The following is a 27,500-nucleotide window of genomic DNA, read 5'->3' as shown; positions in this document are numbered from 1 at the left end:
CGGACTGAGGAGCTCAGACGTGGAGCTGAAGTCGAGTTGACGTACGAACACGCGGCTGCGTGACGAGAGCCGACATGTGGTCGTGACATCATGTTCACTCCTCTCTGCGTTCTGTCTGCTCAACAGATGCTGGACCTGCTGCAGGGTTCTGATGGAGACGTCAGGACGACAGCGAGGTCCGACAGACGCTGGTGATCAGCGCTGACTCATTCACACCAACACGTTCTCAGTCCAACTTCGTTCACACCTGTCGTCCACGAGACTCCGGCAGGAACGGAGACTTTTGGAGACGACGATGATGCTGATGAGGATGGTGATGATGGTGATGATGATGATGATGATGATGATGGTGATGCAGACACCCACGAGTCAGATCAGTCACGACGTGTCAGCGCGGAACACTAAAACTTCCACCTCGACTACCAGCGGTTAATCAACACCTGGTTCTGGTACCAGCAGCTGCTGAGCGGCTCAGTTCTGCATGTGATCACATGATCAGAGCTTCATGCAGGAGGCCAGCTGTAGAGACCTCAGGTACAGGTGTGCTGTTCACTTCATCAAACCTCTAACACTCATCTGCCGGATCAAGCAGCAGCGCGGGAGAGGAGGACCGGGTTCATGTTTGTGGGTGAACTGTTCCTTTAAGATGTATTTGGTGAAAACAAATCATCTCAGAAGTCAAAGTGAGTGAACAGGTGTCAGCTGATCGAAGGTGTGAATCTGTTCGTCAAGATCAATAAAGTTAATCAACGTCAGAGTCAGCAACAGATTTCTGAAGACTTTATCTCCCGTGTCTCATCCACACACCTCCTGCCCATTAGCTCTAATACCAAGAGTCAGTGTATATTAATGTGTGTGTGTGTGTGTGTGTGTGTGTGTGTGTGTGCGCGCGCTCAGTGGGGAAAAAGGTTGCTATTTAAAAGACATTAAAATGCTGAAAGATGAATAGTGTCGGACATTTTTACGCACTGCAGGGCCCTCGCAACACACACACACACACACACGCACACGCACACACACGCTAATGCAAGGTCGGGCAAGTGTGTGTGTGTGTGTCACAGTAATGTGAAAAAGGAGTTCTCAGACATAAGGTACCAACCTCCCACTGCTGCCCTTTACACACACACACACACACACACACACACACACACACACACACACACACACACACACAGTACCTACTTCTTAAAAAATGAGATGTCAACACGAGGCACCGCGGGCTCGGAGGTGTACACCAAGGACAGCACCGCGGCTCTGTGTGTGTGTGTGTGTGTGTGTGTGTGTGTGTGTGTGTGTGTGTTAATTAAAAGTGATGACGCTGCCATCACTCGTCTGTCTCTGTGACCTTTAGCCTCTGTTCTCTTCCTCTCTACAGGTCCGACACCGACACCAGCGCGTGAACGCAGAACATGAAGAAGTCGTTCATGTCGCAGCTGGACGAGTTTCACCTTCCTGTCGTTTTCACCTGCGTTCGTCTTCTTCTTCTTCTCCTTCAAACCTTGGAGCTTCTTGTCTTGGTGCGTCTTGGACGACTCGGCCTCAGAGGAACTCTTCACCCACTTGTTGGTTTGTTCCACCATGTTTAAAAACAACTCATCCAAGTCTACGGAAGCCTCAAAGTCCCAAACTGATTTGAAAAGACATTATCAACACCCTCGACATGAAGCCGCCTCAAATCAGTTGGGACTTGGGATGCTCAAACCGTCTCTCCTCACATGAGCAGAACCTGCCTGAGAAACATCACGTTTTTAAGTTTCCTTCAGCACCACAGTGATCCAGTGACGTCGTCTGTACGTCCACAGGTTCACTGCTGACAGGACGTGCTAACAGCTGATTCGGCAAAGTTTTAATGGAGTCTTTCTTTCAGTTGTTGAGGAGAATGCTGCAAAATGTTTGACAACACTGCTTTAATTCAACCTTTTGAGTGAACTGTTCCTTTAAGATATCACATCACACGAAATAAAATTAAATCAGACGCACAAAGTCAGCCTGAGAACAAACACGGGCTGCTGGTTTGTTAACGGACAACAAACGAGCGTCACAAACTTTAACGCCTCCTTCTGAGACGTCAACCAATCACAGCACAGCTGTAAATATCAGAGTGAAGGCTTCAGCTTCACCTTCATCCACAGACCTCAGATCACATCAGGACACGGAGGGTGTCGGAGCTGTCAGGTGCAACATCACCTCTGGTCGTCAGGCAGGTCAGGGAGGATGAAGGATGGCGAGCTGTGATTGGCTGAGGCCTGACGAGTCTCACAGCTAAGAATTTAAGACGCTCTGATCGTGTGATGTACTCCTCTCTGTCCTTATATGTCCTCCACATACACTGACTCATGAGGAGATCACGCCTCCAGGGAGTGAGTCTGACTCAGTGTAATATGTGGTTGTGTGGTTGTGTACTTGTGTGTTTTTCCTTACTTTGGGTGTTTGAACTCGTCCACCAGCGACACTTTCTCCACCAGGTCTCCTCCGATGGAGCGCACCAGGTCGTAGAAGTCGTTCTCTGCGAAGCTGTCTTTGCCCTCCGGCAGCCAGAAGGAGATGTCGTTGTGGAGCGGAGGGTATTTACTGAGCAGCTGAGGAGGAGAAGACGACGCACAGAGTGACTTTAGAGCTCAACAAACACCCATGAACCTGAATTAAACATGCTGCAGACTCATCTGATGTCCGGTCTGAGACGGGCTTTTACATCTGGGGGACAATCAGACTTATTTAGTATTTCTAAAATACCAGACGATGACCGACGAGCACATCTGCTGCAGAGACCGACAGGCCGGGCGGTTAGTAAACAAGCTACTGTTGACTGAACCCAAAGATAAAGACAGGAAATATGAAAGAAAGTGTGGAGGAAGAACTGAGACAGACGATGAAGAGGAGAGAGCAGCGGAGTGAGAGATGAAGACAATAACACATTAAAAGTTAATCAGGACGTCAGAATAAATCGGATGTTTTATGCAGTGGCAGACGGAGAGAAAAAGACTTCGATCGTCTTTGACTTGTTTATTATCCTGGAAATAACTTCTAATACACACAGAGGAGGAAGAGGAGGAGGAGGAGGTTTCCACTCGAGGTCTCAGAGCTTTTAGTTATTCATCCAGTAAACTAAAGATATAAACTGTTTGTTTCAGAAGAGGAAAAGCAGGTTTGTGTTTCTGTGTGTTGTGACAGACGTCAGTAAGATGATGGAGTTAGTGAGCAGCAGCAACGCATGTTCATCTGTTCATCTCAACAATCATATATCATCAATCACACGTCTGTCAGTTTGTGTGATCATCTACAACATTTTCACGTGTCAGACGCCATCAGAACCGGGCCTCAGAGTCCCGTTCAGTCTGATCAACTCGGGTCTGTTGGCGCTACAGTCTTCCAGCGTCGTTCTGCCTGTTCACATGATGAGCGATCAGATAATAAGAATCATGTGTTGTGGTGTGTTGATCCGGCACAGAAACACCAGCCTGTGAGCTCACACTGAACCTGACCTTTGACCTTCGGCCACCACATTCATTCACTTCATCCTTTAGTCATTGATGACAATTTGTACCAAATTAGAAGAAACTTCCTCAGTGTCGCGTTACAGGACCGGGACAGACGGACGACAGAACCGGGCCGGCGGTCAGCACCAGGATCCCTCACATCACTAAATATCTGCTGGTAATTACACTCATCTGATGCTGTTTCTAGGGAAGGAAGGAAGGAAGGAAGGAAGGAAGGAAGGAAGGAGGGAAGACAGTTGTGTCCACATACTTCTGTCTATACGCTGCAGATAGATGATGTTTCATTCAGCTGCTCAACACTATCACAGTGTCCCTGGTGTGTGTGTGTGTGTTTGTTTGTGTGTGTATCCATGTTTACACACACACACTCAGCCTGTTTCCTGCTCCGACCCGACAGTCACACCTCATTACCTGTGGATTCGGGGTCGCGGAGGATTCGGGGGGAGAGGTGTAGAGTCCCTACCCAGGAGAGGTGCACTGACCCTGGGCAGGAGATGAGCCGTGCTCCCCCGATCCCTCCGGAGGAGCCGAGTTCATCAATAACACAGGAGAGAGTCTTTTTTCTTTCTTTCTGTCTCTCTGTCCTTTACGACCATGTTTATTTCCATCTTCTCTTCCTCTCTCATCACCCCTTTCAGTTTCTGTTGTCATCTGTGAACCTTTAATCCTTCTATCACTATCCTTCCTTCCTTCCTTCCTTCCTTCCTTCCCTTCTCTCCTCTCTGCCCTCCAACAGTCACTTGAAATGTTCTTCATTAGTGAAGACGAGAGTCGACAAAAACACCTTTAGCAGGGACAGAGTCACCGCTGTGTGAACCGTGTGTGTGTGTTTCTGTGTGTGTGTGTGTGTGTGTGTGTGTGTGTGTGTGTGTATGTGTGTGTGTATGTGTGTGTGTGTATGTGTGTGTGTATGTGTGTGTTCTAGCCTCTTAACCTCATGTATAAAACATTTTGACAGTGGGAGCTCACATCAGCCGGCAGCAGTCACTTCCCCCGACCCCACCACATCACAACACACACACACACACACACACACACACACACACACACACACACAGGCGAGAGGGCAAAAGTAGGAAAGTATCAGAACAGAAGGTGAGAATGAGGAGGTGAAACCAGCGACTTCCAAAACGACGTTTATCATCAGTGAAGCTCCACTGTGATCGTACTGCCCTCACACAGACACACACAGATACACACAGATACACACAGACTCACACAGACACACACAGATACACACAGACACACACAGACACACACAGATACACACAGACTGACACAGACACACACAGACTGACACAGACTGACACAGACACACACAGATACACACAGATACACACAGACTCACACAGACACACACAGACTTGTGGTTCAGGTTCCAGGTGTTCCAGGTGTTGGTGTGTGCTCGTACCTGGAAGCAGACGGGCTGCTGGATGTCGTGGACTCTGAACTGTTGGAGGAAGCGCTGGTCCTGACTCCAGAACAGCCGGATGTCTGGGATGCTGTACAGAACCATGGCCAGCCTCTCCAGGCCCAGACCGAAGGCCCAGCCCACCTTGTTTCCTGCCCCCGCTGCAATAAAACACCACAAATGAGACGGGTAAGTTAGTATACATGCTAACGTATCATTCCAGCTGCTGTCAAACACAGTGGAGCATTTAGCAAACAGACAGGTGTTTCTCTCAGAAGACGGTGGACGACAGTGTGTCCACCTCCTCCCCACGTCTTCCTTTCTTCATTTCTTTCAGAACTTATTAAATAAACTCACAGACTTTACAATGAGGAAACCAGATGTGCTAACACGCTAACATGCTAACTGAGTGTTAGGACTACAGACTGCAGCTCTGCAGGAAGTCAAGCAGCAGTTTTTATACTCACTTATACTTTATACATCACTGTGAGTGTGTGTGTGTGTGTGTGTGTGTGTGTGTGTGTGTGTGTGTGTGTGTGTGTGTGTGTGTGTGTGTGTGTGTGCGCGCGTGTGTGTATGTGCAGGCAGCAGGTGCTGTGCTTCAGACTATATTATTCAACACTTCAACTTAATGCTGTCAATAAATCTATACAACCTGAGCCTCCAACTCACAGGTGCTAACACACACAGGCACACACACACATACAGACACACACAGACACACACACACATACAGAGACACACACAGGCACACACACACATACAGAGACACACACAGACACACACACACATACAGAGACACACACAGGCACACACATACAGAGACACACACAGACACACACACACATACAGAGACACACACACACACACATACAGAGACACACACACACAGACACACACACACACAGACACACACACACACATACACACACACACACATACAGAGACACACACACACACAGACACACACACACATACAGAGACACACACACACACACACACACATACAGAGACACACAGACACACACTCGTATCATTTCCTCTCCTTCAGTGACTTCTTGATACTTTATCGATCGCTCCAGAGAGGAATGTGCCTCCTCTCTCAGTTTGATTCCCTCAAGACAGCCAGCAGGATTCAGTACGCTGCTCAAGGGCACTTCAGCAGGCGCAGGGTTTGAAACCAGAGCTCCTGTGTGAGCTTAGCAACACATGGACAACATGTAGGTAAAGTGCTGAGGACGCTGGTTTAAACTGAGATGAGGCGGTGAAATGAAACCAGCGTTCTTCTTGTTCCCGATTAAACGTCTCAATATGTGTTTTTAAAGGAAAACTTCACCCAAATATTCAAATTCAGTTGTTTTCTGATTCAGATTTGAACAGAACAAAATAAAGCCCTGAACCCTGACGACTGCAGGAGGCAGACTGAAGCTCATCCACTGGCTGAGGTGACGACATCAGGATTAAATCCCAGATGTTCGACTCCCCGGCTGATTGTTTTCTGTTCTGTTTCTTAAACTGTGGATCACGACCCAGACAGAGGTCGGGGACTCAGTTTCTGGAGGGTCGACTCGTCAGTTTGTCTCAATTAGTCTCGATCCCGGGGAGAAAACCGGCTTCCCTCTCATCTGGGTCCCAGGCTGAAAACGCCTGAAATCCTCGGTATTACCCATAATCCTTTATTCCACCGAGCGTTTGCCCTTTGCTTTGACCCGCCTCAGAGCAGTGGAAGAGTTTTGTTCTGAGATGAGAAATCTGCCGTTTGAAAAACTTCCTGCAGAATGATTGATAGCACAAAGCGAAGACGAGCCTCTGAAGAGCCGAGACGGACTCAGACTGACAGAACCGCTGCAGAATCTCAACGTGTAACAGATGTAACAGTGCAAATAGGAGAAAATAAACCTACATCATCTTCATCTTCATCACGTCTGCCTTCAGCTCCAGCTGCAGCAGTATAAATATAAAAAGGTTTCACGTCAGCAGCTCAGTGTGAGGAGACGGTTCTGATCAGGTAACCTCTGATAATCAATTGATCAGGAACATATGAGTTCCATCTTCTGCTCGTCCTCTGGCAGGAGGGACACAATCAGAACTGATCTGCGGTCCATACGACTGTTTTTTGTGGAGATCCTCAAAGATTTCAGGATTGTTGGACGAACGAAGCTGGAAAAACATCTGAACCACAAATATTCCTCCCTGGACACGACGTGGGTCCATCCTGAAAGATGTTCAGGTACGTGTTGTGTTGTGGTACTCTAACAACACACAGATTCCTTATAAATGGTTCTAACCCGTCTGTGTGATGGTTCTGATCCGGCCGGAAGGAAAACAAGCTGCGTTTTTACTGCAGTGCTGCTGCTGCTGATGTTGGGGAGTTTTGGCAGAAAATCAAAAAACCCGTCAAACCCGTCAGAAAATAATTTGTGATGTTTCCTGATGTTCTGACGGACAGAAGGTCCGACCCACAGGGGAGGTTCTGTAACTCATATCAACGGTACGAGACCCCCTGAACACACAGCGCTTGGAAGCAGTTATACAGTATATGTTTATTGTTCTGGTACCGAATTTACAAAACGAAGCGATGGAAGTCGAGGCAGAAACACCGGCAGGAGCTTAAAACCCCTTTCAGAGGTGTGAACGTCAGCGCGGTGCTACAGAGACAAAACATCCACGATATTTCAGTCAGAACCAGAGAGATGGACCCACAGAGTCAGTCCAGTGCTTCAGGGTTAATTATATCAAAAAGCGGAAGATAAAGATTTTTCCTTTTCAGGGATATAAATGGAGTCGAGAACACGATGTGCGTAGGACTCAAAGTGGACCCTGAGTGATGTGAATATCGACTTGAATCCCTTTTTTTACGCTCCACGTCTCACATGTAAAAGCTTCAAATCCCTGTAAGCTGCCTCCTCCTCCTCATGACTGGAGAGGATTTAACAGGACGGATCAATACGGGACCGCAGCTTTTAAGAAGATCCATCAGGACGGAACCATCACACGTAGAGCAGGAAGTCACCCGACCGACGCTGACTTAAGCTGATGACCTTTCGACATTGTGGTGGAACAGTTCAGCTCGTACAGGTGATCTTTGATGAAAATATATAAGATGAACTAACGGATTCTGATTTTGATTTCTGACAACAGAACAACGTGATGAGAAAAGGACGTTATCGCTGCTCAAATGAACCCTGATGGAAGTGACGGGGAGACTAGTTCTGGATTTGTTAGATGCTTTTTGGACGACCGTGACTGAAAAACAACAAGAAACAAAGAAATGTGAACTTTCAAGATGATGTCAGAGTGTAAAGACGACGTCTGCGTCTCCTGCCAACAATCATCGCCGGGTTCTTTGAAACATGTCCTCCATCTTTCCCTCACTACTTAACCCTCAACAAAGTATGTGATTTCTGTAAAACTTGGCTGCAGAACCAGACCTGCTGGAGGAGTAAACACCTGGAGTCTCATCTGGTTCTGAACCGGAGCCGTGAACACAGAGGACTCTGTAACTTGTGGGATTAAAAAGGTGATTTCTCTTCACTCCTGTTGATCAGCCTGACTGCAGCAGTGATCCGGACCGGACCGCCACTGTCGGGTGGTTCTGTTCTGTTCTGTTCTGCTGACTGGAGCTGGAGGGGAAATGGACTTTACTTGATGAATGTAACGTTACAGAGAGGAGACAGAGAACCAGAACCAGAACCAGAGTCTCTGCTGAGTGTCTGATTAAACACCACCATGGTTCTCGACTTCCTCCCTCTCTGAATCTCTCTCAGACATCTTAATGCAGACGTGTTTCACATTATATGTTTAACCATCTGGTTTTTGGACCAGCGGCTTGTTGAATGTGTCGGCAGCTTTAATTGGACCTTGTTCAGTGTGTTTCCACCTGAGCACCGGGCAGGACCGGTCGGTATTCTGCTGCTCACACTGAGGACCAGGAGAGGAACATCGTGTGTCACTGCAGACAGAACAAGAACCACAGCGCCGGTACAGCAGAGATTAGATTCCTATATCATCTCTTTTACATGAATCTGCAGAAATAATGAGCTGTGTGCTGTCGGCTCGCAGACTCATTCTGAGGTCGGCGGCTGGGTGAGGAGTGGGCGGAGAGTCTTGGGATGTAATCTGGACATTTTTCTAAATATTTGTGAGTGGGGCTTCAAATGGCTCTCTGCTAATGGACCAACACACCCACAAACACGCACACACACACAAAACAAGAGGCGGGCGGCGAGCTCGAGAGCGAGCGGGAGGAAGAATTACCTGCTTTGATTGGAAATGCTTCTGCTCATTATGATGATGTGTAACCTGCCTGCCCTCCTTGTAGGTGTGAGTCCACACGGCGTCCATGCACACAGACACACACACACACACACACACACTTCCTCCTTTGCATCCTGGTCTTGTCGGTCCCGGTCCAATCAGCAGCCGGGGAATGTGGTTTCTATGCTAATGAGCGTGGGGTCGCAGGGTCGCCGGAGATGAGGGAACACACTGGAATAAATCTCCACTTCATGATAACGCACAATCAATCAGATCTGTGGCCTCATCACCCGCCTCCTCTACACCTGTTCTCCTCTTTCTGCTCCTCCTTCACCTCCTGCTCCTCTTGTGTCCTCCTCTGTCAGACAACAGTGAAGGAGGTTTGGGAATGTAAGAAGAAGGAGAGACACTTTCCCCTCGACTTCCACATCATCAGCTGGAATGGCACTCAGTAGAGTGCATACCTTCACCAAGACCTTCACCAAGACAAGCGCTCTCATAGTCACCAGCCATCTTAACACGCCTCATTTCTTTCATCGAGGGCTGTTCATTAATCCCAACGACCGAACGACTAATCAACCAACTAATCAATCAACCAATCAGCCACCAACTAATGAATCAGCCACCTCGCTGGTGCTCCTCGCTGTTCTCCGGCCTGTAGGGAGGCTGATCTTCGACTGATCTTGAAAACTTCCACAAACAAACATTTTTTCAGGGAACTCGTAAAGATCTCAGGATTTAACTTTCCCTAATTTTACCTCCAAAATTCATTTGCGCTCACTGACCAGTCGATCGATTCTACAAGAACAAACAAACCAAGTGATGTGCGAACGTGACGAGCCGTGCTGATTGGAAGAATCACTTCATGTGACTCTTCCTCGGGTGACACATCATAAACAACATGGCTGACGAGGAGCTTCTGCACCTGAAGAACTGTCTGTAATGTATTATTGTGCTTTAGAGGGTTCAGATGGAGAAATTCAGCCTGTCTCTGTTTGGCTGCAGTCTCCAGGGTAAATGATGTGGATTCAATAGATTGTTAAATTATTTTTTCTCCTGTTCACCAAACCTTCTCCTCCTCTCCAACAACACAAACCTCTCAGTATCTAATGGCTTCTCTCTCCAGTTTCTATCTTTTTCCATTACTTAGGATTATTCTTTTTTTTTTTTGCTGACTCTCATTGTCTCCTGTTTTCTCTGCTGCTGGACTGGAGAAAATGTTTGTAGTAAGTAAAATAAAATCAGCCGATCTAACAAGTTAAACTTCCATCTATCTCACTGAGACGCTTCTGTTGAGGTCGTCGTGTTTCATGTTTAAGGGAAATTCTCGTCTCTTTAAATCTGGGCCTTTTATTACATGATTCATAACTACCAGAAGGTTCTGGAATCAGTCCAGTAGCTCTCCTCAGCTGGCTGTGATGTAATCCATCAGGGCAACTGTGACCTTTAGACTTAACGTCCACTAAAAGTGTTTTACAGGCATTTCTAGCGGACGTAAGTTCAATCACAGTCGTGTGGAGGCAGCGAGCAGTAACACCTGTAAACAGGGAACAGCTGAGAAACAACAAGTCAAACCCACTAAATAAATAAAGTATTTATCATCTATTAATCAATTATTGCTAATTCAGTCCAACAATAGTCAAAGAACCCAAATGTAACGACAACTCATGGACATTTTCTATGTAAAGAACAAATTAAAATTCATTTTGACGCGTCTCAGTCAGTCACCTCGTCACTCCTCTCCTCATCTGGATTCACTTTTTTAAATCCACACTTTTTTACTTTTAATTTGCTCCCTGCTGTTGGTTTCAGCTCATCCCTGATAAAACATCATTCTTAGTCCGTTTCTCTCCCTCCTCCGCTGCCTTCGTCTGTCTCAGTTCGTCCTAATTATATTTGCTATGAATATATTTATGACCGCATTATTAGAGGCTGTGCAGCGGTTGTGGTTTTAAGCTGCAGGATCGTGATTAAGTGTAATGATTACACAGACAGTCGTGACAGAAAACACCACATGTAATTAGACATGGTGACTGCAGGTTGAATCTGATGTGTGTTTTAAATGTAACTGAGAAACAGATCCACCCAATAAATCAGATCATGTAAAGAACAGAAAATGAGGAAAGCTGTCAGTGCATCCAGGAGTATACTGTGGAGAAGTAATGACATTTTTCTTATTCATCTCAAGCCGCATCAAGAAATTAAATGAATCTGAAACTAATTCTTCTTTTTGAATCGGGAAAATCTTTATTGGACTTCAAACTGCTGCAAACTCACTTTTAGAGGCTCTTAAAGCAAATCAATCCCCAAGAGCCCGAGTTCAAATGTTCAACTTTACAGCAGAAATAAACATGTTTACAGCCTTGATTGTCTCCACAGGTCAGGACAACTGTTCTGGATCAAACTCAGTTTGTTATAATTATATCAAGGCTTAAAGTTACGCTTCGTACAGGGCAACAAGCTGTCTGCTGGGCTACACCTCAGCTACGTCCAGTCAATGATCGTCAACGCAAAGTTTTGAGAATTTTTAATACAAATATCAGACACATATTATGTCTTTATGTGGGGTTAACTGGACTGACAAACACTGGCGTCTGTCCCTCCCCTCCCGTCTAACGACTCTGCAGACAGACAGCTGCACCCCGAGTCGAGGAGAACACACAGTTTGATTTATCTTCACTCTCACTTCTCAACCCGTCTGCAGCAACAACATCCACAGTAACGCTCTGGAACTCTTTATCTGACTGTTGATTGGAGGGAAATATTCTTTACTTCATGAACGTACAGAGAAGAGATGAAGAAGAAAAGACGCTGCAGCAGAACAGAGAGAAAGTGAGTCTGAGACACAAAAATACAAACCAACACTGTTGGTGTTGCTTGTCAGCTTACAGCTAATGTACAGTTAGATATTCTGACTGTTTGGGGCGAATAAATCAACAGGTTAACATCCCACATGAACACAAAAGATCCGCCTTAAAGGAACGAGGTGAAATGCACTGTGTAAACACAGCTAGCTTGTTAGCTTCCAGCTAGGTGAGCTTGCTTCATTCAGTTCTCCACACCTCCACCCACGCTCCACTTCCTTTTTCCTTCTCTTCATTAGTGGATCAGGTGGAGTCTCACACTTCACGGTGCTATTGATCAGGTCTTTGAACTGGAGTTGAGGGGCTGCAGGACCAGTTCATGAACTGGGATTTTGCAGTTAGATAACTTGTGATCTGAGATTAGTAAAATAGCTGTAGACCTGGCCGACATGCAGGTGCAGGACATCAAGTTCATGGACCAGCTATGAACTTGATGTCTGTGGTGGAAGACTGATCAATAAAATCACAGCTGATCTGTCTCATTTCTACACAGCTGAGGATTACAGGACTGGTCTATAAACTAGACTTCTGGTGTAGAACTTGAGATTGTGGTGCAGATTTAGAGTCCAGGACTCGTCTATTAGGTGGAGATGTTTGAGGGTAAAGATGGTGTATGAACTGGAGTTTTTTAGTGTAAAAAAATCTTAATAATTGGAAGTTTGTAACCTTGATGTATTGGCACGTGATATTAACGTGAGGTCTGGAAGAGCGGGACTGGTGTATAACCTGGAGATAAGAGGCTCCTCCACAGCCTTGATCTGTGGCTGCAGGGGTTTTGAACTCTCTGCGAGGGTGTACTCAGCGTCAGAGCGCTGTATCTTCGCCTTTTGCCACGTCAGATCTGAAGATCTTGAGCCCGTCAGCCCATCTGGATCATCTGAACCGCAGAGATCAACAGCGCCGCGGAACATCACGCACAGCTGCCGGCAGGTTAACTGACACCGAGGCTAATGAAGAGCTCTCACACATCTGACGCATGAGACGCTGACGTACAGGCAGCCGAGAAGAAAGACGAGGAAAGACGCCTGACTGATGCTCAAGAGTCAGTCTGAGAGTGTGTGTGTGTGTGTGTGTGTGTGTGTGTGTGTGTGTGTGTGGGCAGAACATCATTGAACTGAGCCGCAGTGTGGCAAAGACGTCAGCCAAAACAGATTGCACGACACACAGCGAGGATAGATGGCTGGAGAGCAAACATCACTCTGTGTGTGTGTGTGTGTGTGTGCGTGTGCGTGTGCGTGTGCGTGTGTGTGATCAGACAACCCCCTCCCTCCCCATTTCTTTTTTTTTTTACCCACACACAGCTCTGTGATGCCCGGCCTCCTCCCTCAGCCAATCACAACAGCTTGCAGAGAAGGGTGGTTGTGGTGTGTGTGTGTGTGTGTGTGTGTGTGTGTGTGTACATATACGTGTACCCATCTGTTGATGACATCATTGTTTAACCATCACGTGACGTGTGACGGCAGCAGCGATGTGTCTGTGAGAGTAATTCAACACCTGCATGCAGACTGATGTGGAGGAAGACAAACACATCATCTTCATCATCATCATCATCATCATCATCATCATCATCATCTTCATCATCATCATCATCAGTCCACTCAGTCACAGGTTCTAATCCTCACAGTGTAATTCTGATCTTAACACCTGACAGTTCCTGGACTAAAGAGGACCGGTCTGGGCTCAAACACAGAATAATACAGTTTGGTTTGTCGGGTGATTAAACAGCAGAAACACCAGAACAAACTGGACCAGACTGGATCCCAAATACCTGTAAATACTAGAACCAACCTGCTACAACCAGCTGCGACCAAAGGAAACGATATCACCAGTCAACACTGGACCGAACCACCCATACAGACTCCAGTCGAGGTCGTCTGAAAACAACAGAACTTTTTAATTGGATCCAATGAAATGGTGCCGTATTAGAACTGAACCTGAAGCTGACTGAGATATTTAACAAGCGTCTGTTTGTTGTCCTTCAGTTCTTCTTCACCTGTTTGGACTCGTCCTCTCTCTCTCCTCCATCACTCCCTCTCATCGCTCCCTCTCCTCTTTCCTCTCTCGTTACGTCTTTTCTGTCACCCTCTCGTTCGTCTCCTCTCATCCCTCCCTCCTCTTCCTCCCCTCAGCCCTCTCTGATACCTTCACTCTCACTCCCTCCTCTTCCTCCCCTCAGCCCTCTCTGATACCTTCACTCTCACTCCCTCCTCTTCCTCCCCTCAGCCCTCTCTGATACCTTCACTCTCACTCCCTCCTCTTCCTCCACGCTCTCTCCATCACTTTCTCCTCGCCTCAACTCGATCCTGCTTCTCGGGTTAATTCATATCTCCTCCACATTTCCACCATCACTCCTTTTGTCTCTTTTAATTCCACCTGCACTCGTTCACTCAGACTCTGCTTCACGCTGCTGGTCATCACTCTTCTCCTCCTTCATCCTTCATCCCTCCGTCCACTTATCCTTCTCACCTGGCTCATCTTTCTTCTTTTTAAAGTTATAACCCTTAATATCTGCATTCAGTCATTACATGTCCTCTAGTTTCTGAGGGTGTAAAGATTCACAGATGGAGACGTGAGGACAGCGATGCGCTGGTCCTGGATCAGTCCACATGTACGGTGATCTGGTCTGTCATTTAGGGTTGAAGGTTAAAATGAGACTTTTGCTCTGAAGCGAGAATATTTCATGACACTTTTACGAGTCACGTCAGCGTTCCGTTGCTTGCGATGGAAAAACACAAACGACATATTCGAAAACATCGACAAGGTTTAAGACTGAACCATCACGTGAAATCTGGTGTTTGGAAGACGCTTTAATTTTGTTTAAAGATGAACTGCTGTGGATGTGAAACGGCTTTAATATCACTGGATTTCTGGAAACTTCAAAACTGCAAGTAAGTGAAATAAAAGAGTAAGATGATCAAATAGAGGCTCAGGTCTCACTCATCCGTCACCATTAACAGTCCTACATCCACCCGTCTCCAACACCGTGATGTACAGATGGATGCTCTCACTGGCTGCAGTGCATCATGGGAGTCATACATCTTCTGTCCACTCAGTTAATATTAAAGTCACTTCAGACACGCTGCATCCAGGAAGGTGTCGGTACCAACACGTCTGGGTCAGAACTCAGTTATTAAACTAAAATTACAACGAGGAGCAACAACGTGTTCGTGCTGTAAAACTCAAACTGAATGATTAAATGTGTTTTTGATCATTTCCTTTAAAATGCCAGAAGCAAACATTGATTCACATTAAACTCTCTAAACTCACTCTGACACACTTGTTTTATTCATGTTTATTTCTGCGTTACGTTCGGAGGATTTCGTCTCTTTTATATTTCATCCTGCTCTGAAGTCTGTCCGTTCATGTTTTATTCAGACGTGGAGGCTCAAAGTTCATTCACACGACTCGACCGTCTCACCTCCTCCGGCCAGTGGCGCCAACTTTAAAGGCCGAAAGTCTCAAAATACTCACATGTGCACACGTCAACACGGCACCAGAACCAACATGGAGCCAACGAGGTCAGAAGATGAACATCACCATAAATCTGCTCATACTGACAACTGCAGTTCTGGTTCTGGTTCTGGTTCGGTTCTGTGAGCGGCTGACATACAGGAGCAGCTCTGCAATCACTGACGGCTGCGTCGTCTTCATAATCACGTATTTTCACAGACAAACATTTTTCTCAAATAACATCCCATGAGGAGACAGGAAGGGGCGGGGCTTCAGCTCACTCTGAACCTCTTCATTCCTAATACTCCTGATTGATCGCTCTGATGTCACTGATCCATAACTCTATCTCTAACTTGTCTTAAATACTAAGACCAACACATCTTGACTCAGAGCCTCTGACGATCGTCGCCTTTGAAAACCGAGCACATTAAATCAGCGACTGTTTTCACGTTTACTTGAATCCTCCACAAACATGTTGAGAGAAAATCTTTGTTTACAGCCGTCGATACAAAATACATCAGACACGTAAAATCATCACAGACGGTCAGGACGGCTAAAACAAGCTAACAGGCTAACACAGTTAAAGACAAACTGCAGAAACGGACAACAAGAACAGTTCAAAGGCTTAAAGCACGAACAGTTGCAATCAATACCATCTGCAATTAAACTTGTTCTGTTCAGTTTATATCTCTGATTTGGACTCATTACCAAACATCTGACCCGCGGTGCAGATTTCCCTCATGTGTGATTTGTCTTAAAGTTTGTTTTTTCTTGTTAGCATCTCGTTTCAGAGACACATCAGTGCTGACAGGTCGCTCATCTCCACAGATTTGTTGCTTCATGAGTGAACAAAGGAGTTTCTAACATTCGGGTCTCATTTCTGAATCAAAGACAAGCTGGATTCTTCCCTTCAGGGTTTCCGTCCAGAACTTTTCTGAACAAAGTTACAAAGTGCTGATCACAACGAAGAGGAATGTGATCGCGTCCGTCTGTTTCTCTCATTGTCACTCCGAATCCGAGCGCAGACTTCGTGTCTGAAATCTTAAACAGGGAGCGTCCCGGCGGTGCGAGCTGCTCTGAACGGGCCTCCAGTAATGAAAATAGATTATAAAAACAATATGAGCTGCAGCCGCCGCCTGTTATTGAGCCTCACTGCTGAATTAGTGATGAGGACCACATAAATTATGCAGAGTGATTAGTAACCAGGCAACAAGCAGGTTTACCTCGTTTATAGATCTGTGTGTGTGTGTGTGTGTGTTCGATTAAAACAGACTCCCAGTGCACATCTGTGTGGGTTAAAATAGAAGTGAGTTTGATTCAGTTTAGCTGCAGATCTTTGATTTATTTTGGGTTCAGGAGTGTTTGAAGACGTTGGACGAGGAGTCACCGGTGTGCTGGTGATCGTCTGAGCTGCTCCTCAGAAGATTTGATATAAAAATAGAAAATTTGCTTCACCTTTAGAAAATGCGTGCGATCTGCTGCGTCACGTCTCGTCAGCGTCACAAAATCCTGCCGCGCTCACAGAGTTTTGAGCTGTGTGACATCATCTTTCATAGCAGTGCTGGCAACAGATGTCTGATGGTACCAGCTGGATCTGGTTCTGATTGAATCATGCGTTAGAGATATGGAGGCACTTTGTAATGTGGAGCTGTAAGTATGTACTTTAATTTGTCGCGCACATTCTCACAGAGAACTTGAGAACCAAGTTTCATCTCATTAAAGATACAGAACAGAATTGTGGGAATAAATAATCATAATTTTGATTTCTTCTTTCCCGGGTGTTAAAAATGAGCTAAAGTGAGCCTTGGGCCTCAGCGTTTTACTTTTCTGGTTATTGATTGTGAGAAATTTGCATGAAATAATCTGATGATAAAGATGAAGATGTAACCAAAAAGTAAACGTCCTCTTTAAAACTCCTGACTCGCAGACAGGATTGATTAGTATTTCATGTTGATGAACGTTTGTGTTCTACTGCACATCAGAAGCTCACAGTCCAGATTCATAGTCAAACAGTTTGGAGTAAAGCAGCTGTCATGATAAATCCTGACATCCCGTCTGAAACGTTCTCATCTTAGAAGCTGAAAGTTGAATTCTGTTTGCTCTGGAGGTGAAATGAGCGACACATCTGACTGCCTGAATACAGCGTCTTTAAATGTCAACGACGTACAGCTGAGTGACATTATCTTCGTGTTATCAGTTTTAGACTTGACCTGTTGACTCGAGATCTTTGCTTCGCTTTGAGCTAAAGATTTTAACAGCTGTAGTCTGCGGTCGTAAATCATCAGCGTCTGAACCCTTCGTCACGCCGCCTTCAGCAGTGACATCACTGCTGCAGACGAAGCTGGTTTCTGATAAATTTGACAGTTTGTTGATCGTGTGTTTAGTCAGCAGGTCTGTCGATTCAGACCTGATCATCAATTATTAGAATCAATGCAGAAAATAGATCAAAGCATCAGCTCAGCTCTCGTCATCTGCTTTGATTCTGAAAATACACTCGCTGTGTTTTTACTGACATCATCTTCATCCTGCCTGAGTGGGCGCACACACACACACACACACACACACACACACACACACACTGACTCATGAGTATATAAATACTGTACTTCTCTGTATTGTTCTGAACATGAACCCACTCACACAAATCACTCAGGTACGTGACGTAGCTTCCAAAAAAATCCCTCCTCCCCCATTTGTTTCCCCGCTGACATCACTGTCCTCGTGTGGATGCGCCTGCGTACAAACACACACACACACACACACACACACACACACACACACACACACACACACACACACACATACACACACACACTCACAGGTGTGTGAGCATCCCCACACACAAACCAATCAGCGAAGCCGCAGAGATCAGGCTGTAATTACGGACGGATTACAGGGAAATGGCGAGGCTTTGGCGAGGTTAGATGGTGGAGCTGTTCACACAGCTTAGAGGCCTGATCCTCTGTTTAGTGGAGGTTAAGACACTTTGTCATCCACGCAGTGATAATCAACGGTCCCTGTACACCAGATGAGATTATAAAAGGACTAACGACAGAGGCAGAGCGCTGCAGAGGCAGGGCGGTCAGACGGGCGATGAGAAGGTAAAGACAGACGAGTCACATGAGGCGAGACGTGACACGGAGCACAAGCTGACCGCCATGTTGGACGACTGCGGTTCATCACATTTATCAGTTAATCGTTGAGTGTTTAAGTGTTAGTCCAATCAATAATGTCGCCAGATAAACACGTCGATACTGAACTACAGTATCCTGACAAACACACTACAGCCGCCTCTTTCTGGACCCCTGATCAGATTGTATCAGGGTCATTAACCCGCTCATGAGTTACGTCTGCTAACATACTTTTCTGATTTAATAGTTTCAACCTCGGCTGCTGAAGCAGAGGATTTCCTTGTTGCGCGTTCAGACGACGTCACTCAGAATCACTTGTATTACAGACAAACACTGAAACGTGTTCAGTCTCCAGCTGCTTCAGGTTTTTAGGAGTTTCGCTGTGAAGCTTGTCTTCTGCATTTTAGCACAAAGAAACCCTCGACTGATTTCCCGCGGTCTGTTTAGCAGGAAGTGTTTTAACCCTTCGTCCCTCCCTGACTGTTCAGTAGTTTTCATTAAAGATGGTTCGGTCCATACGGGCAGATAAACTGCGTCCTCTCTGGGCGACAAACTGGATAATGAGACACGACAACATCACCAGCAGAAGGAGGGAAATCCCCTCAACTCCAACACACCTCCACAAACACCGCGTGTGTGTGTGTTTACTCGTCTACATTAGCTGCATGTCAGAGTGTGTGTGTGTGTGTGTGTGTGTGTGTCTGGCTCTCCTGCCTGCAGATCTAAGTGTCTGTCTGCCTCTCCATCTGTCTGCCTCCGTCACAGTTGGGAAATGTTGGGGTGAAACCATTTTTCCCTCCTCGAGCTGAAGACAAACACTCGACAGTGATCGTCCGTCTGCTCTTTAAAAGGAAACACGCTCGGCTGTTGAATAAAGTGTGTTTGTCTCTGCGAGCAAATGTTGCTTTTTGTCCGTACCTTTTGTAGGTTTTATATATTTAATTCCAGATTGCAGCGCAGAGTTTCCCTGAGGTGTGACAACCATCTGTCGGTTGATTTTGGATTCTTTCAGAGGATTTAAAGCCGCTCTAATCCATATTTTTATAAGAACAATGGATCAAGAGACAAAGTGTTCATGAGAGAGAGAAACCTACAGAGTCCACTGAGCATTTAACCCTCTTTGAACTCATTATTTCAGTCTTGTGTCACATTTATGAATATTTACATTTATCTACATGCCTGTAACCCAAAACACACGTAAATTAACTTTCACATGATAAGATTTGCTCTCAGAGGTGAAGCTTACAACACGTCTGCTGTCAGGGAAACTTTAAGGTTTCCAACAGTAAATCACAACATCGTCTGTGAAAGGTTTGACTTGACATGAGTAATACTGCCATGTGCATTCATCTAGTCAGAAGAACGACTTCACAAGGCAGGAAGAGCGACGATCAGAGGAGCACGTGACTGCAGCAGCAGTCAGAGACAAGCTGGTGAACACAGAGGAGGTGGTGGAGACCAAAACAGAGCTGAAAGAGCCTTCAGGCGACCAGGTGACACAAACACGACTCGACTGAATGATCGGCCGCTCTGTCACTGCTCTAAGTGTAAACTGACAAATATTGATGTGTAAATATTGCGTTGAATGTTGCACCGTCCCAAAAATGGCCGAAGATTTTTTATACATATACGAAATTTCTTCCATTAGACATTTCTGTTATGTAACGACTCTGGTGCAGATCCAGTCTCATCAGATTCTGCTCTGATCCGAGTTTTAAACTTTGTTTTCCAACAATGTTCAAACCAGAGAAATCGTCACTGTTGCTATAACTTCAGGAGAGAGTCAGAGAGAGGAAGTAAGTCGGAGGAAGAGACGAAAACAACCCGACAGAGTTTAGTTTAATTTTCTCTTCCCTTTGATAAAGAGCCTCAGAGTGGCAGAAGTTAAATATTCTACATATAAAAATAGTTTCTGTTGGATAACTCCAAACACTACAATACCCATGAGCCTCAGCTGGCGTTGCTATGGCGAAGAAGTCAGTCAGAGATGTGACTCAGAGAAACAGCACGATGGAAGCGGGTTGTGAACAAACACGACGTCCATCATCTTTAGCTTTCACAGAATTTGAAGCGCTATTTTTGGATCTACTCAACAAAATGCATCATGGGAGATGTAGTTCCATCCACAATCTTCTGGTTCCTTTGACAACTAAACAGTTGTTTTCTGACAGAGATGTCCAAGAGAAAAACAAATGTGACTTTAACTTCCTGAACCCAGAAACAGCTCCGCCCACCTCAGACTCCACACCAACATGTGTACATACATGTGTCGGTGTTCGACCCCTGTTGTGTTGTGCTTCCTGGCTGCCCTCTCCTTGTTTTCCCTCCTGTTACCCGACTCCTCCTCGCTATTTGTTTTAATTATTCCGACACAGTTCGACCTCTCTCTGTCATCCGTTCCCATTACCATCAAACTCCTTGACCCCTCCTTGTTCAGGCTCTCCGTTACAGCGACACCTCGCCGACCTCGCCTGGTTTTCTCCCCCGCACGATGACAGGTAAGAAAAAAGAAACGAGACGGGATGTTTAATGGCGTCAGACATGATTAATCGCTGGCAGAGAGGTGAAGTGATTCCAAACAGTGATTCAACCTGAGCGCTCTATAATGAGAAAAGAGCCCGGCTGCCTGTTACCTTAATAAAGATGTCTACATGTTAATGAGACTGACACGCCTGAGCGCGAGGTGTGTGTGTGAGAGTGTGTGTGTGAGAGTGTGAGACAGTGTGGTGTGTGTGTGTGTGTGTGTGTCTCTGAGGATCTGCAGATTTAACTCTCTCTCCTCTCTCACTCTGTACAGTCAAGTAAGTGTGAGGTAAAACTTTATATCTGAGGTCGGCGGCTAACTGAGCTCCTCCCCTCTCTGATGAGTGAGGAGTAGCTCCGCCCCTTCTGAGGAAATGAGACGCCCGGACTCGTCCTACATTCACTCCCACAGGTTTAAACATGAGTGACAGTGGCAAGTTAAGACGACAAGACAAAGGTTGAGTGTTGATGATGATGACGTCATGATGGAAGGAGGAAGTAAACGCCAGCTGTTTTAAACCCTGAAGATTAAAGTTTAATTTAAAAGACACCTGTTGATACGTTTGGTAACAACAGGTGAGCTTTAATACGACAGGTTGCAGGAGACTCTTAAATCGACCACTAGGTTTGATTTGAGCAAAGAGTAGAAGAAGAAGCAGCAAAGTCTTTGTGCAAAGTGAAACAAAGCCTTTACATTTACTCAATCTAACTTTCCAGAGCAAAGTTTAAAGGAAAACAGGGAAAAACTGTAAATATTATGCAACTACTAAGTTCATATAAGGTTTCAGACACAAGTGTACTACATACGAATGCCGTTCTTCCTTCACATCAGCCAGCCTGGCTTGACTCAGTTCAACTTGGCGCAGCAAGGATTTCAATGTTCACCACAGCGAGTCCTCGTCCCCACAGGACTATCGAAGAATCACCGCTAACAAAGACGCTCTCCAAACATGTTCAGTGTCCCACAACTCCTTCACAATAAATGCACCTCATTACTTAGTCATTTAAAAGCTTTTATTGTTCTCCAGCTTTAAGATTTAATGTTCGTCACGTGTCACTCCTGACTCACTGTGACAACGGAGTGTTTGCTACCCGACCCGAAAACTGGACTACGACGTAAATGTGAAGCCGGCAGATTGTAAAGCGTCCTGAGAATCCAGTTGAGGCGTAAAAGACGTCTCTGAGCTGCAGACCTGATCGTGGTGGTGAACACGACCTTCAGGACACGATCACAAACAACGTCTGAGGCAGGAAGCACTGCAGGTAATTCAAACACATTTATGAAATATCTGCTGTGACAAGTTGTTATTTGGCCTCTGCTCGTCGGTGACAGCATCATCAATATACCGTTATGTCCGATCAGCACATTAAATGCATCATCAGAGTCTGAATCACAGATTATTCACAGTGATTTATCTCGGCAGGCTGCTGTCACGGTGACCAACCAATCCCCGTCTGGGTCCCACATGGACATTATTAATAATTTATCGAGTCTGTTGTTTATGTGCATCGTGTCTCACTCATGTTATGCGTCCTTAACGTCTCGCTGATGTCATCGCCATCCTGTGCTTCTGGTTCCGGCGAAGAGGAAGCCGAATGCGGCCGCGTACACTTTGTTTCCTTCCTGTTTCAACACGACGGCGTGCACAGCGCCGGCTGACACCGGCTGTGAGCCAGACCTGATCCCAACATCAGTGCTGGACCTCGCTGCTGCGCTGCTGTCTGAGAGCAGAGAGGCGAATCCTCCCACCTGTGAGAGGAACTGCAGGAGGTTTCCAGTTAAAGCTTTTCACAGTTGTTTTTGTTGTTTTGAATGCTCCCTCGCTCCACAGCGGGATTTATTTTTTTATGAGTATGAAATAAATCTCTGCCACCCCGACTGCCTCTCTGTTCTACCAGACTGCCTCTAATAAACTCCTCCTGCTGTAGTGGGGTATTTCCCCGGGGTTTCACTGGCATCAACACTTGTATCTGTCTTCAGACAGTCTGCCGCTGCGCCGGGCTTCTTCCACGCTTTGTTTCACTCGGCTTTAACTCTGTGCTGACACAGGAGGACGGTGTGGCAGCCGGCAGGTGAGCAGAACAACCTGGTTCAAACCTGGTTCAAATCACAAGACGAAGACATCGAAGAAGAAACTTCAAAACCAGTCAGAGTGAGGCCTCGATCACCCCGAGGTTCACCAGTCGACTCCAGTTAGAAACCAATATCATCATCACTCCTGCGACGATATCTTGGAGGAAAATCTCCCTGAAATCCAGCTGATGACACCCAGTGAATTCAGATGGATTCTGATTGGCTGTCAGTGTTTCTGACATTCATCAAATCATTCTTAAAGTGAATCCAACACTATACGCTATATTCATGTGGACCCCATCAACAACCGCAGCTAGAAAGACTAAATAAAAGTTCTATTCAGTTTTGCAGAAGTGAAAGCGTCACATCCAGTTCAGGAACTCTCTGAATGAACTCGTCTTGGTTTTGTTCTCGACTCTGAGACTAAAACAACAGATCTGTGGTGAGTGGACTCCGTATTTCAGCCCGAGATAAACTCCGGTCTCACATTTAAACGTGTCCTCTTGTTGCCTCAGTGAAACCTCCAGAATCAGGTATGAGGAGGCGTCTACGTCCTCCAGCGCTGTTCCTTCATGTGGAAGCGGAGGATGTTGACCGCTGATGCGTCTCCTGCTGGGCAGCTGCAGCAGATGTGAATTAATCAAGGTGGTGAGTTACGGCGGTGAGAAGAGGAGGCAGCTGCTCCACACACTTCCTCACATCCAATTACCATGATGACTTACTCTGCTCAGACTTATAGGCGCCTGCTGGCTGCCTATAGCCTGATTCAGGGTGCCGTTCACCCGCCTGCCTTTATTTCCTCACAGCTTTTCTTTTCATCTCGATTCAAACATTTCCTCGCAGCTCTTCGTGTTTCTCGACCTGCGTCTCATCGCCTTCCATCCGACCCCCCGATGAGTCTCGCCTCGTTTCTCCGTCTCCTCTCGTGCCCTGAGCTCCTTCAGAGGCAGGCCGTTCAATTAGCAAACTCTAATTACCTTAAGCTTGTTATTTAGCTTGTTAACATGCATTAATTAGACCACATAAAAAAAAAAAACCTGGAGTCTGAGAAATACAAATCCGCACCACAGATCATTTATTAATTTCTCCTCATTACCTCGTCAGGCCGTCGCTGCAGCTGCTGACAGATGACCCGGTCCGGCACCTCGCTGCGGTTTTGGCATTCGTCTCAGATTTTTAATGGTCATCTGAACGGCGAGCCTCGCGACCCTCCGGCAGGTGAAGGCTGTTAACATCCCGTTGTCTAGTTTTGGTGATGCATGGTGTCAAAGAGAGGAAACAGAGCCCGCAGCACTGAGATCCTTAAAATGTCCGACTGTGAAATATGTGTGCGAGTTTCTCAAGTGATTCTCATCTTATACAGTTTTAATGCAGCTCCTTTTAACTCATTAGCGCTGCATTTAAGGTGCTTAGAAAGGCATTAACATTGTTAGACTTAAGGGTTCGATTCTACGCGCTGGAAGGAGGCAGAGTCCATCGATTCCACTTCACAGCTGCTGCTACTCTCTTCCAGTATTTCCATTTTTGGAGACTTTCTTTTCCTTTTCTTCAGTGCAGAGAAAATTATTATACTTTTAACTCTATTGAGGTTCACATTTTACTTTCCGGGTGAAAATATCACATCCCCGCTCAGCTTTAGAGCCCTTCTGTGTGTTCTGGAGGGGTGTTGGGTCGGCCCGGTCGTCAGGATGTTACGGTAGCAGTTAACATTTCTACAAACCACAGTATCAACCCGGGCTGACATTTGCACCAGACGCTGCGTATGACGTTCACATTTGATGCTGATTGGCCGCCTGTAGCAGCAGGAGGTGGAGGGGACGGCGGTGACGTTACTACAAGCTGTTTTAGTGGCGACTAAATCACTCGAAGTTGGACCGTCTCCATCCATGATCCTGGAGACCAGAACGGTACCAGAGTCAGTGTGGGACATGAAGTCAGAGCATCATTAAGCTCCTCTCTGGTTTGTCCCTCATGTGGCTGGATCCTCCTCCCCTGTCGCACCGAGGGAGAGATCCAGCCGTGACCTCCTGCTCCTCCTCCCGACACCCCACATGTTCCTCCTTCACGTCCTGAACGCTGCGACGAGACATTCAACTTTTCATCAACGTGCTGAAAGGTGAACCGGCGACTCATCCGGTGAACAATTTACTGTTTCTGTTCATCAATACACATTCACATGGAAGGCTTTAGTGCCTTGCTCAAAGGCACCTGAACAGCATCTTACAACTTGAGTTTAATCCTGGTCCAGGTTTACTGAGGCTGTTCAGACCGATCACAGGTGGACAGCTCTCATTACAGGTGTGAACACCCGGGAGACGTGTTTCAACTGATATAACCTCACCATCACCAGACTCCATTAACAAATGTGGTGATTTTCAGAGTTATTGAGTTAAAACAAACTTTATAACGTAGTGAAACTGTGTCTCTGACAGATTCTGACTCATTGTGTCCTTGTTGTAAATTCAGCATTAAATGTTTCAGCTGAAGTTGTTTGTCTCCTTGTAAAAAGTGTCAGTTTGTGGCAGCATGTCTGTACCAGCCTGTCTGCTTCTGTGGCTAAAGTGCTAAAGTCTTACCTGCCAACATTGATCAGCTGTTTGAACACACTGTTTACACTGATTTCACCATTTACACTCCATTTATGAAAGAAGAAACATGTTATTGATCTAAACATGTCACATGTTACCTTCAGCTCACTGATCGACCTCAGAGGACGTTTTTTCCTCTGCAGGGACAAAAAATTGAAATCTGCAGGATGTCTTATGTAACATTTAGAGGAAGTCATTAACCTCAATGACACCTTCAAACTATAAATGTCTGGTGAAGTCTATATATTCACTAAAGGTCGGACATAAACAGGATAAACAGTGAGAAGCTTCACTTGTTGAGCACGTTGAACCTGAAACATAAACCTTGATAAAGCTCCGGTTAGCTCTGAAGCTCCTGCTGCAGTCTGATTAAGTCCAGTCAGGGTTCGGCTGTGAACAGCTGCTGCAGAGGAACAAGTTAAAAACAGCCCTGAGCTGCAGGAACGGTGCAGACGACTGAAGCGACCCGACAACATGTTGAGTCGGACGCACTTTACTCGACTATCAAAACTCAGACGAGCATGAAAACATTCGGCTTCGACGCTCCGAGAGCAGAAACAAGAGACGAGTGACGACGCTGATGTGTGCCAGATATTTATGATGAATATAAAGTTCTAATAATTTAAGTTTCACATCAGCCTCCATTTTGTTGCATCTAATAAAGCAGGAAAGCTTCGATAAAAAGATGATTCTGGATCGTTAAACTGGCTCCAGCTGGGTGGTTAATGGTTTTACTGGCCCAGCTGGCGTCCTAACAGCCGTGCTAACAGCAAGGTAAACGGCTCGGGGCGAACAGGTAGAGCTTTAATACGCTCGTTATACTGCCGACACAGAAATGTCAAACTATAAAAACTTTAAACTGAGTGACCTTCAGGATAGAGAGGAAGACCATGAAGAGCAGCTGAGAGCAGCAGCTGTAGCAGAGTACATTTACTTCAGAAGGAGATCTGAGCGCTTCTTCCACCTGCAGATGATCATTTAATTCAAAAGCTGCATTTGAACGGATGCCTGGTTGCTGTTAGCATCCATGAAAGACCCAGGTGCATCATGGGAAGTGTAGGATCCAGTGCCGTTGAAGTTTGAGTTTCTAAAAGTGTGTCAGTGAAACGGTCACTCTGCCTCCGTCGCTCAGAGAGAATGAGGACAGAGTCATAAATAACTCTCAGCTACTCTCAAAGTATTTTTAGTGTTTAACCTTCAGCCTGATTCACTCACACACACACACACACACACACACACAGATGGACAGATACAGTAATTACGTCGTCTCGTTATCCTCGTCTCTGACTGAAGTGTGTCTGTCGTCACCGTGGAGACTCGTACTCAGTCTAAACATCGACATCAAAGCTCTGCGAGTCGTCGGCCTTCAAATGAACCTTTTTCCGGCGGTGAGCGCGATAACGGCGAGCGGCGCTAACGCTCGGTGAAGCCGCAGGAGCCGACTACCTCAGACATTAGAGTTGAACCAGCCAGCTGTCAGATCCATCAGGACGTCTGCACTGCTGTCACTGAGGTGAAATATCACAACTGAAGAGTTTCAACTTCTTGAATGTTTTAACTAAAACGTCCTTAAAGTATTTTCAGGATGGCTGAATTACACGTGCTACTAGACACTCACAACAACCTGACTCAATAAACTGGTCCTCAAGGAGACGTCTCTGATCGTCTTCAAGTTATTTTACAGCAACGTTTGCTCTCAATTACA

At 46.0% G+C, this 27,500-nt stretch overlaps 1 protein-coding gene across 6 annotated transcripts in view; it reads right to left on the bottom strand.

The window, feature by feature from the left end:
* fars2 (phenylalanyl-tRNA synthetase 2, mitochondrial) overlaps positions 1-27,500 on the bottom strand; it is a 99,509-nt gene that overhangs the window by 28,333 nt on the left and 43,676 nt on the right. For all 6 annotated transcript variants that reach the window (XR_005071442.1, XM_037078889.1, XM_037078891.1 and 3 more), the window contains 2 exons: positions 4,909-5,069; positions 2,422-2,579 (listed from right to left, as the gene is read on the bottom strand). Coding sequence is in view for 5 of the 6 variants with exons in the window: in XM_037078889.1 (XP_036934784.1) it covers positions 2,422-2,579; positions 4,909-5,069 (319 nt within the window). In the remaining variant the exon portion in view is untranslated. The remainder of the gene's footprint in view (positions 1-2,421; positions 2,580-4,908; positions 5,070-27,500) is intronic.

Source organism: Acanthopagrus latus, chromosome 19 (genome assembly GCF_904848185.1).
Source record: "Acanthopagrus latus isolate v.2019 chromosome 19, fAcaLat1.1, whole genome shotgun sequence".
Taxonomy (NCBI): Eukaryota; Metazoa; Chordata; class Actinopteri; order Spariformes; family Sparidae; genus Acanthopagrus; species Acanthopagrus latus.
This window is presented reverse-complemented; position numbering and strand designations above follow the sequence as displayed.